The sequence below is a fragment of the Cornus florida genome, unplaced genomic scaffold (assembly GCF_030987335.1).
Source record: "Cornus florida cultivar Cherokee Brave unplaced genomic scaffold, ASM3098733v1 CherokeeBrave_3.0.0_Hap2_Chr02, whole genome shotgun sequence".
NCBI lineage: Eukaryota > Viridiplantae > Streptophyta > Magnoliopsida > Cornales > Cornaceae > Cornus > Cornus florida.
In genome coordinates, this window is record NW_026775572.1 from 21,963,170 (window position 1) to 21,974,416 (window position 11,247).

Below are 11,247 nucleotides of genomic sequence, written 5' to 3' on the forward strand. Positions count from 1 at the left end.
CCACTCTCATATATATATGTATACATATATAATAATGTATATATATGTACTAAGCGGAGAAGGGTGACAACAGTTCTTTTCTCATCGTCAACGAGCTAAAGATTTCAGCACATCAGAATAACGATGTTGCAATATTCACTTCAAAGAGGTAAACAATTTCACACTAAGTCCGATCAATTCAATTTCAAAAAAAGCCCTAATTTGATTCTATATATATATATATATATGATGGGTTACAGTTCGAAGCTTTCGGTCTTTGAGTCCCCAGATCTTTGCTCTGAAAAGTTCTCATCTCTCTACCGCCGCCGAGCCATCTTGGAGGCATCGGAACCCTCTGGTATGATTTATTTGTTTCGAGACGATTTCACTTTTGTTTCGCTTTTCTTGCATTTTCTCACTTTTAGGTTGTAGAGTGGACTGAGGCTTATTTATCTTGTTCTGTTAGAGGGTTCCGAATCTCATTGGAGGTAGCTTTGTTGATTCGCAATCATTTGAATCCATTGATGTTATAAACCCTGTAAGTGCATAAAACGCCTTAGACAACTTGTTTCTTTTCCTTATACTATATAATTTGTCATATTGCGTGTGTTTGATTAACTGAGTGATGATTCGGCAATAGGCAACACAAGAAGTTGTTTGTCAAGTTCCGTTGACTACAAATGAAGAGTTCAAATCTGCAGTTTCTGCAGCCAAACAAGCTTTTCCATCATGGCGGAATACGCCTATTACAACCCGCCAGCGAATTATGTTCAAGCTCCAAGAACTTATTCGGAGAGACATGGTAAGCATGGTGGATTTTCCTACTCCATCACTTTTGCTTCCGCTTATTATTGTTATTAACGGGGCAACTGTAATTTTTGGGTCAGGATAAGCTTGCCATGAACATTACAACTGAACAGGGAAAGACGTTGAAGGATGCACAGGGTGATGTGTTTCGTGGGCTAGGTTAGTCTCTTTATTGCCCGTCATTTCAGAAGATATAGTGATAGTAGAAGGACTTCAAAGTTTTTTTGGTTTTCTCTTGTAGAGGTAGTGGAACATGCTTGTGGAATGGCAACTTTGCAAATGGGAGAATTTGTTCCTAACGTGTCGAATGGAATTGACACTTACAGTATCAGAGAGCCACTTGGTGTCTGTGCTGGGATTTGTCCTTTCAACTTCCCAGCAATGATTCCCTTATGGGTAAAGTTGCTATTCATTCTCCTTTTTAGTTGGTTTTTAGTTTATGGTAATTAAAGCTTCGCTTCTTAGGTAAGAGGTTGCCTCTAAGCTAGCAAGACTTGGGGTCGGAGATAATCTATTTATGGAGGATGGAAATTAAGAATATCACTCGTCATCATATTTACCTTGGTACAAATCGAATGGGGATGACATGAGAAACTCTCGGCAAACTTGCATGGGTCTCTAGTATCATGACTGCCTTAAGCAATCAAATCTGATGCACCAACAAACACCCTCCTCCTAAAAGAGAGAGAGAGAGAGAGAATTGGAGAGACTAAAGGCTACAGAGGGGAACCAAGAGCTTGCCCTTGGTGAAATACAATGTTCCACTTTTTTTGCTTGTATTGTATGGTATGCAGGAAGCCCTTCAGCAAAGAGACTTAATGAACAGCCATATTTGTTAAGCTTCACTTTGTTAACTGTACGAGATATATGCGAGCGAACTGCATATATAACTTGAAAATTGCAACTTACACAGAAAACATCAATATATGTGAAAGATGACATCTGTTGCATCTGACATTTAACATATCCAGAAATGTAGACAATTTACCATAAGAAATTCAAAAGTGCAATTTTCACAATTTGTAAATTATACCCCTTTAAAATTGCAGCTAGCAAAACTCAGGCTCCCTTACCAATTCCTCTTATACCCCCTTTTTTATGTTGTTAATAATTCTGTACTCTTTTTTTTTTTTTTTTTTTTTTTCTTTTTTTCTTGTTTCCCTTGGAGAAAGAGGAGTTGGTGAGTGAGCCTGAGTTTTTCTATCTGCAATTTTAAAGGGGGTATAACTTACAAATTGTGAAAATTGCAGTTTTGAATTTCTTATGGTAAATTTTCTAGATTTCTGGATATGTTACATGTCAAATGCAACAGATGTCCCGTGCATCCCTCACATATATTGATGTTTTCTGTGTAAGTTGCAATTTTCAAGTTATATATGCAGTATGAGCCAGAGAAATGGTAATAATATTTCATAGAGTGAAAGGAACCCACAATTGACAGGAGATGTATTATAATCGTTCTCGATATGTCAGCAAACTCCATAAAAAGGTATCCCCAAAAGGTTTTATTGACTCAATTTCTCCTATGTGGCCTGTCCTGAAATATAATGTATCATTTCCTTCCAAAAAGAATGCATGCGCAAATCCAAGACATTTTATCCTGAATGCCACAAAACTAAGTTCAACCTATGCATAAAGATCTGAATTAGCAACTTTGCTAAGCCCTGTCAACCAAATAAGATCTTATCAGGGAGTAGGCAGGGGAGCCTTGACAGGGAAAGTAGATCAACCATCTCTTTTGCTGCTTTGCACATGAAGCAATGAAAAGAGAGATATGCTTGTACTCGATTTTTACATGTCAATGATTGAACCTGTTGATTCATCATTAAGAACATCCATCCGAATAGAATCTTATTTTCAGAAGGAACCTTGGATGACTGAACTAGCTTAGAGAGCACAGGTGTTCCATTGAATGAGAAAAGGTAAAAAAAGATGATAGAACTGCCTGATGAGTTGAGTCAGCTTACTACAGTAATGTGGTTGAATCATCACATGCATCCAAGTTCTAGTACTATATGTGGTGCTTGATTGAGTTTCCAATTTATATATATATATAAATAAATAATAAAGGAACAAAGAGCAGAAAAAAGTGAATATCTCAAAATTTCAAATGTTTCATCTACTGCAGATGTTTCCAGTTGCAGTTACATGTGGGAATACCTTTATTTTAAAGCCGTCAGAGAAGGATCCAGGTGATTTTTATTGCTTTTGAGTGGTATGATGCTTGAAATCTTAGGGAATTATTTCCCTTTTGAGCCAAGTGATGCATAATATTCTGGAGCAAAGAATTTATCCATCCCCCCATCCTCCTCCTCCTCCTCCTTCTCCTCTTATATGAGCATCAAGTAGGATTTATCCACTAATAATGATGTGGATGGATGGGTCATGAAGCAATTGAATTTGAGAATTGAGGGATTGCAACAAATAATGTGGTTGTTCATACAACAAAATCTGTTTATCCGTCTTAATATTGGTGTTGTCGAAACTTGTCCATTTAGCCTACAGCAATTCCTCATTGCAAGATTGCTTCTAACAAACATTAGGAATGTAGATGCATGGAAATCAGAGAACATGCAATCTCTATCTTGGGTCAGCCTGATTTTGTGTTCAAACTTTTCAAAATGAATTTTTAGAAGATGACCACATTCGTATTTTCTACTTGACTGTTTATGCAACATCCTTGAAGTTTGACTGTTTGTAAAGCTTTTTCTTTAGGCTGATCTTCTGTTTGGAGAGATCCTCTTGAAGGCAGCCAGCCAAAGTCAGTCACTATAAATGGTCATCACCACCCCAATCCTCAATTTTAAATCAGTAAAGCCTCCTCTATACCAAACCCACAGCTGACAAATATGTAGAAAGGTGACCTTATCAGTTCGAGTAATTAAACCCTCATTGTAACCTAGGTGCTGGATTGTTTTGTTTAATATGTACTGAGCCAGAGGTCAAGCAAGCTTTGAAAGATTGGTGGACACAAAATATCCAGTTTAAGTAGAGTTCCTTCAATGAATTGTGTCAAGACAGTGAAAGCTAGTTAAGAATGGAACAGTCTCTTTCTTCAATGAGACGGGAATAGGTTGGGAATTCAGTATCCGGTGGAGCAGCCTTATCCTGTTCCAGGCCCACCTGATTTTTCACTGATTTATCTAAGACAGAATGGGTATTCCTAGTAAAAAATCATGTACCAATTGCGGATCTGAAAGATGGAATTAGTTACAGTTTTAGTATTTTTTTCATGGTAAGTTATGCTGTTTCAGTGCTTTGTAGATACACTCTGCAGTTGGACTTGGATTGCACAAACTAACTGTAATTTTAATTATTGAGGAACCTTGAGGAATTTCTCATTCTCAAGTTTGTGAATGAAAACGTTCCCTGGAAACATCAAATGGAAGGTTTATTAAAAATCATTTTTTTCAATTAATCCTTCAGAAAGTCCTCTCAATTCTTAATTATGGGACGCCTTGATATATTCCTTCCAATAATATATCTATCTATATGTTAATTTTCATGTATTCTCATTTAGATGTAGCTTCTTGTTTATGCTATTTGTTAATTGTATCATGTTGTCAAGCATAAATTGTAGGAAATAAATTCTCTTTCTTATGCTTTTAATTCAAACTGATTTGTTTTTTCGGTTTTGTCAGGGGCTTCTATAATACTTGCAGAATTAGCAATGGAGGCTGGTTTACCCAACGGTGTCCTCAATATTGTTCATGGCACCAATGTATGCTTAGACTTGGATAATTGTTTGCAAGCTCTTATTTACTTTATTAATTCCATAACTGTGCAAAACTCCACTCAATTATTAATTTGGGATTTTTTATTGACTTTTACTTATAAACTGCTGAAGGTTTTAAATAATGTCAAGCTAATAAGACATTACACATGCTTCAAGTTTAATGCTCCTTTCTTTACATTTTAACTTAATTTGGGTAAAATGAACTTTGATGATTCAATGCTTGATTTTGTTTAACTTTTTCTTCCGCTCTTTTTTTTTTTTTTTCCCCTTTGGTATGTTTGGGGCAGGATGTTGTTAATGCTATTTGTGATGATGACGATATCAGAGCTATATCCTTTGTTGGTTCAAATATAGTAAGTAATGCTTCCATGGTTTATTCGTATTATATTATCTATGAAACTTTAATCTTTTGTATGCTACCAAATTTGCAAGTAACTGAGTTACTCTGTTGTACAATCCTGTAAGTTTTGAGTTCATTTTGGATTCGCAAGGTAATTCAACTAATTAAAAATAATACAGAGTACTTGATTGCAAATTTAACCTTGTCAAGTGATGCAAATGTCTTTTGCTTGCCCATAAGTTCCCAAGGGTCCATCCCATCACCTTACCTATTCCTCTGGTGAAAACTTAGAGGAGAAACTTCCATATGTGGAGATGCTATGTCTCATACAAGTCAGCTTGGTGCTTGACTCAGATAAATAATTGAGTGACTGATTGGATCCGGTGTGATTGCTGAGCTGTAGGGATGGTAGGAAATGTTTTACAACTTTGTTGAGTTGTAGAGATCATGAACGTGAGATAATAACATGCCCGAGCCATAGATTGGAAAAAATGTGCTGTGCCTGAGATAAAGAATATGGCATTGCACAGGATCTATGGCCCACCATAAGGTCAGTAGCCATGATGCTTTCCAAGCGCTACCATTGATGGGTATTTTACGGTGTCCTGGGTATACCAAGGGCCAATCATCCTGTCGTAATTATCATGGCTAGTCAGAATGTACTCATGACCGTTACCACAGCACAAAATGTATCCTTGTGATGTAGCAGCACACGTACGGCTTCAGATATGGGTAAGTGGGCCACACTTGGGTGGATTAATGAGTCTCATAAGGATAAAACTGGGACCTACTTCTTTCCTTTATTGTCATTCTTTTTATCAACTATTCCTGGGTGATTTGGTTGATCACCAAATCATGGTAATTGTAATCCACTCTATGGTCTTGGAAAGTATATGTACCTCCAATCCACATATGGGTGCCACATGTTCTTCCATAATATAAACACCATCCTTATGGTCCCAACTATTTCCATGATGGCCCCTTTTCTGTGGTTTTGCGTCTTCATCCTTCGTGTCCATTATCCATTCATGGTTTAATTTAAAATTAGGAATATTTGTTTTTGAGTTAGTTGTTTAATCTGATAAGATTAGATAGAACTAAAGGAATAAAGTTATTTTGTTAGCATAGGAGGTTTGGGAAAAGGTATATCAGAGTGAAGCTTTCCAAACTTCCTTATTCTATATAGGCCAAATCATATTAAATGTGAAATTTCATATGGAATTTTCCGGTCTTCAATAATGTGATCAATTGACTTTAGATGATATTGCTACTTGATATTTAAGATGAAATGTATGTATTGCTAGCTTCTATTTGAGAAGCTATACTTCTATGGTGTTTTGTAAACATTATACGTTTTACATGCAATAATCAAATTCATGCAGTGTAACTAATTATGGATTTGGTGTGTTTTTTATTGCTGACTTCTCATTGGAACTTTTAGTCATTTAATATCCAATTATCCTTTTTCTAACATTGTCGAATTCTCATTTGTGCCCCTTGGCCCCCTTCTGTAGGCTGGCAGCCATATATATGCAAGAGGATCAGCTAAAGGGAAACGTGTTCAGGTTTGTGCAGCTGATCAACTCATTACATGCGGAATTTGTTGTAAGATTTATGTTTGCTCTTATAGCTTCCAAAAGGTGAAAGTACAAATTAATTAACTTGCCCATTGATAACTTTCAGTCCAATATGGGAGCCAAAAATCATGGAATAGTAATGCCTGATGCAAGCATAGATGCTACTTTAAATGCTCTTGTTGCAGCTGGGTTTGGTGCTGCAGGACAAAGGTGCATGGCACTCAGCACAGTGGTCTTCGTTGGAGATTCAAAGCTATGGTATTTATGTTTCATTCCCCTTACTTGATTATATTTTCTTGAGTTTAATTGATCCTTCGGTCTTGTCTTCTTCTTGATGATTAACTATTGACTAGACACAGTTGTACCTCCTAAGAACTCTACAAATGAATTTAAAAAAATAAAAAATAAAGAAGAAGAAAAAAAAAAAGGAAGGAGAAAACGATAACAAAAAATACTCAATTTTATGTATTGGCCGCTCCATTCCTTCAAAAGACCTCCAAAAGAATTTCGTTCTTCTTAAACCAACTCCAGAAAAGATGCTAAGGAGCTTCTTTCAAAACCTTCTTAATTACGAAGAGCCCAACACGAACAAACTTGTGCATCACCAGATAAAGTCCAAACAAAGAATACAACAAACTCCTACAAGCAACCAACCTCAGAATGCATCTGGAGACGCTTAACACTTTCCCCATTCTTCTTGCCAAATTATCCCTTGTTCTTTGATAGTTGAAAACTTGAAGCCAGTGAATAGTGATTCTAAAGGAAGTTGTGATTCTAACAGGTTTGACAATGAGTTATCTTAGACGGATTTGGATTGTTGTATGCAGTGCGGGTGTGTATCTAGGTGCTTGGATTTCTCTAAACCTTGTAAATTAAGATATGGGGGCTTGGCTTGAAACGTGTTCAAAAGTAGGGTACTGGTTTTTTTTTCGAAGTTGTCTTGCATATTTAAGTCTGGTTTATGTTATATAATAGTATAATATATGCTATTTGTTTTATTTATGGATATACTTGATTAATTTATTTTTAATGGGTGTGGTGGAAAAAGGACTCTCTCTCTATAAATATATATATACACGTGTGTGTGTGTGTGTGTGATAATGGCAGTATGTGATTCAATTTCCCACCTGTAAACAGTATGAGATTCGAGTTTCTTTTATTTTGCCAATTGAAGATATTTCACTTAAAAGATTCTCAAGAAATAAAAGGGGTGTTACCCAATGTTGGTCCTTGTTGATCAAGTTTTGGAAGGGACAATCTAGGTATGGATCTAACATTTTTGGCATTATTTGCACACAGTTGCCGCCATCATACTCAAACATGTTTTCTCATGTTTGACAGTCTGAGGTTTCGCCTCTACATCAAGCAACTATGCAGTGATTTCTATTCCCTAATAGTTTTTAAAAGGAATTCTTACTTTTAACTGGTAAAAGGTGCTTTGAGTTTGACTATGTATGAGGTAATTTAGTATAATGGGGAATTTTTTTAACCTTTTTAGGGAAGATAAGCTCGTGGAGCGTGCCAAAGCACTTAAAGTAAATGCTGGAACTGATCCTGATGCAGACCTGGGTCCAGTTATAAGCAAACAGGTGCATACATGCTCACAAAAATTCTCAGCATTTCTGTACTACAAATTGTACCATAAAACCTAAACGCTTTCAAATTCTAAATCTTTATCTGATTTTGCGGCTTCTTTTAATGTTGCTTTGAGATTCTTCCTACATGTACAGGCAAAAGAAAGGATTTGCAGATTAATTCAAAGTGGTGTTGAAAGTGGTGCCAAACTATTAGTTGATGGGAGAGATATTGTGGTATTCGTTTATATCTTTCATGTTCTGATTACTTTATTTGTTGCTGGTGTCAGAATCTGTTTGCTTCTTGATACTATGATGATTTGGTTAATACTTTTATTGAGTGTTCACCCATTCTCAATAATTATTTGTTTAGCATGGTAAATTGCAAAGCTTGATGAAACACTGTGATGAATTTGACATAGCAATAAGAAATTTTAATAAAAAGGGGATATTACAAGCATATTTTCTCATATTATGATTGTAAAGAGTTAAACTAGGGTCTCCATCTTCAACATAGTACTCTCTCACATCCACGCATACTCACAAGCACGTCATTAATCCCTATAAACCGGCAAATCAAAACTGAGGCTTTGTATTTCTGCGACATAGAAAAACTAGAAAATGCCCATACGATGGAATTATTCTGCAAGGAGATCTTCTTGGCCTCCGATCCTCCTCTATGTGTGGTTTTAACAACCATCTACTCCAAAAGCTTAAGTTGTTGAGAGGGTGTAACTTAAATACTTAAATCCTTCAACACGCCTCCTCACGTGTGGCCTTCTTTTTGGTCTAACACGTGTTTCAATTTAAAATCAGGGTGATAGTGAGGTTTGAACACATGACCTACCCTGCTCTGATGCCATGTTAACAAACATCTACTCCAAAAGCATAAGTTGTTAAAGAGGGTGCAACTTAAATATTTAAATCCTTCAACACGTGGCAAAAAAGGAAGGATAAAAAGAATGACAAAATAAAACAAATAGATAAACTCTTACTAACTTGGGGCATAAATTTTCTCTAAAAAAAGCAAAGCCTGGCCCTAGATCTACTGGCATTTAGAGTAGTATAGGTGACCTTTGTTTCACTTGTTTTTGGACAGTTAACTGTCAATAGAAACGACTTGTTGCCTGACCAAATTCTGCATGAATTCCCCCCAGTGTGCGTGCGCCTTGACTTAAATTTGTTACTCTGTTAGCCAAACTACATTTAGAGATGCAGATGGACCTCATTAGGCGATCATTGGCGCAATGGCATAAGGCTGCGTACATTTGATCCTCCCTAGACCCCGCAATGGCGGGAGCCTCGTGCCTTGGGTTTGCCTTTTTAGATGGACCTCATTACGAGGACACTGGTAGCGGATGACAGACTGAAATTTGTATGGTTAAGACTTGAGATATATAGTGCAAATGTTTTGTGGAAAATTTGTCACCCAAATTTTTTAGTGCTGCGCTCAAGTTTTTTCAGTGAGATTTCATATGACAACATTTAAGGGTCCCCCCCCCCCCCCCCCCTACTCTCTCAATTTTTCACCCAAGTGTTTAAATATAATTCGTTCTCTTCATGGATGACAAGTAGGTTCCAGGACATGAGCAAGGCAACTTTATTGGTCCTACCATCTTGACTGATGTCACGGCTGATATGGAATGTTACAAGGTATCTAATTTCATGATTTCAGTTCCTTGTGTATATATCAGAAATGTACCTAAAATAATTTATGATTTTTACTCAAAGGAGAGGCTTGAGTTTAGACCTTGGCATAAATTTAATGAGTGGTATCTGGGTTTGTGTAGGAGGAGATCTTTGGCCCGGTTCTTGTTTGCATGCAGGTTTGTCAATATTTCACATTTCGCACTCCTGTTTCTCTTACAATCAGATTGGTTATTGCTTATCATGGGGAATTGTTAAGATATATTTTTATTGTTGCCCCTTATGTTCAGGCTGACAACTTAGAAGAAGCCATAAAGATCGTCAACAGAAACAAGTACGTCAATTATCGTAACTTCTATTTATGACACAAATGTAAGAATTTAAGTATTGCCTTGTCGTATTCAAGCTAATCTCTTTGTACAGATATGGCAATGGAGCTTCTATTTTTACAACATCTGGTGTGGCTGCAAGGAAGTTCCAGACTGAGATTGAAGCTGGACAGGTAAATTAACCCTTAGCTTCATTCAAGAGTGTTTTTTAAAAGCAATTCAACCAGGCCAGTAGACATCAAACCCTGAATGCTTTGAAATTTGTGTTTGCTAATTCTGGGGCCCACATATTTTGGGCTCACTATTGGTCCACATCTTTGTGGAAGTTTATAAAAAGCTAGTTTGATTGGCGGAATTTGAATATATTCTGGAAACTATTAGATGTGCATGTTTTCCATTTTCTCTTTTTTGTTGTTCTTTTAAATCCTAAAAAGCTACCTATAAAGTTTTTAGATTTTCCTTTGCTATATATTTTGCCAAGACAAGGTAGATGATGCTCGTAATAGGATTTGTGAATCAATCTCTAATATGGATTGGTCTGACTCAGGTTGGCATCAATGTTCCTATACCAGTTCCGTTACCCTTTTTCTCATTTACCGGCTCCAAGGCATCTTTTGCAGGCGATCTCAATTTCTATGGTAAAATACAAAATCAAAAGCTTGTTCTTTACTTGTATGTGTGCGCATGTCAGTGGTTACTTGGAGAAGGCAAGATAGGTTTCTAACATTTCTGAACTGGGGGATTTCTTTCGAATTGCAGGCAAGGCTGGAGTAAACTTTTACACCCAGATCAAGACTGTGACTCAGCAATGGAAGGATTTACCTAGTGGTTCTGGGGTATCCTTGGCAATGCCAACTTCTCAAAAGCCATAGATGCAAAATAAATAAATAAAAAATGTGTAATCTTTGTTTTTAGAACTCCAGCAAGATGTGTAAGCTCTTAAATAAAATAACAGTCTTCTACCCATTACATCTAACCACTTATGTTCTCCTTTATGCGCGCGTCTCCCTTTTCTTTTTCTTTTGTTTTATACATCTGGATGTTGAATTAAGTTTTACACTCCAAGGCAAGGTGGGACTGTCGAGGCTTGAGATGCATTGTCATCAATATAATCTATTTAGGCTTCATTTGGTTAGCGTGAAAAGGAAATTCTTCTCTTGTTTGATTACTACGAAGAATGGGGAGAGGGAAAAGGACTCGTGAAAATTCTAATATTCACATTATTTTTTCCAATTCTTACTTTTGGTAATACCTCTTC

At 36.6% G+C, this 11,247-nt stretch overlaps 1 protein-coding gene across 1 annotated transcript; it reads left to right on the top strand.

Annotated features, from left to right (window-relative positions):
• On the top strand, nucleotides 1–10,984 carry LOC132294216 (methylmalonate-semialdehyde dehydrogenase [acylating], mitochondrial). Its single transcript, XM_059791980.1, has 19 exons — nucleotides 1–148; nucleotides 240–337; nucleotides 446–517; nucleotides 620–781; nucleotides 867–945; nucleotides 1,028–1,182; nucleotides 2,915–2,978; nucleotides 4,428–4,507; nucleotides 4,810–4,875; nucleotides 6,377–6,427; nucleotides 6,546–6,697; nucleotides 7,938–8,028; nucleotides 8,170–8,250; nucleotides 9,589–9,666; nucleotides 9,804–9,839; nucleotides 9,951–9,994; nucleotides 10,084–10,162; nucleotides 10,537–10,627; nucleotides 10,749–10,984. Exons 1-19 carry the CDS (start codon nucleotides 124–126, stop codon nucleotides 10,859–10,861), a joined length of 1,617 nt encoding a protein of 538 aa, XP_059647963.1. The 5' UTR covers nucleotides 1–123; the 3' UTR covers nucleotides 10,862–10,984.
• Nucleotides 10,985–11,247: the final 263 nt, after the last annotated feature.

Coding starts and splice junctions, on each gene's coding strand:
- LOC132294216 (XM_059791980.1), top strand. CDS start 124: ATGTTGCAATATTCACTTCAAAGAG. Junction 2,979..4,427: donor GCCGTCAGAGAAGGATCCAG/GTGATTTTTATT, acceptor CGGTTTTGTCAG/GGGCTTCTATAATACTTGCA. Junction 9,840..9,950: donor CGGTTCTTGTTTGCATGCAG/GTTTGTCAATAT, acceptor CCTTATGTTCAG/GCTGACAACTTAGAAGAAGC.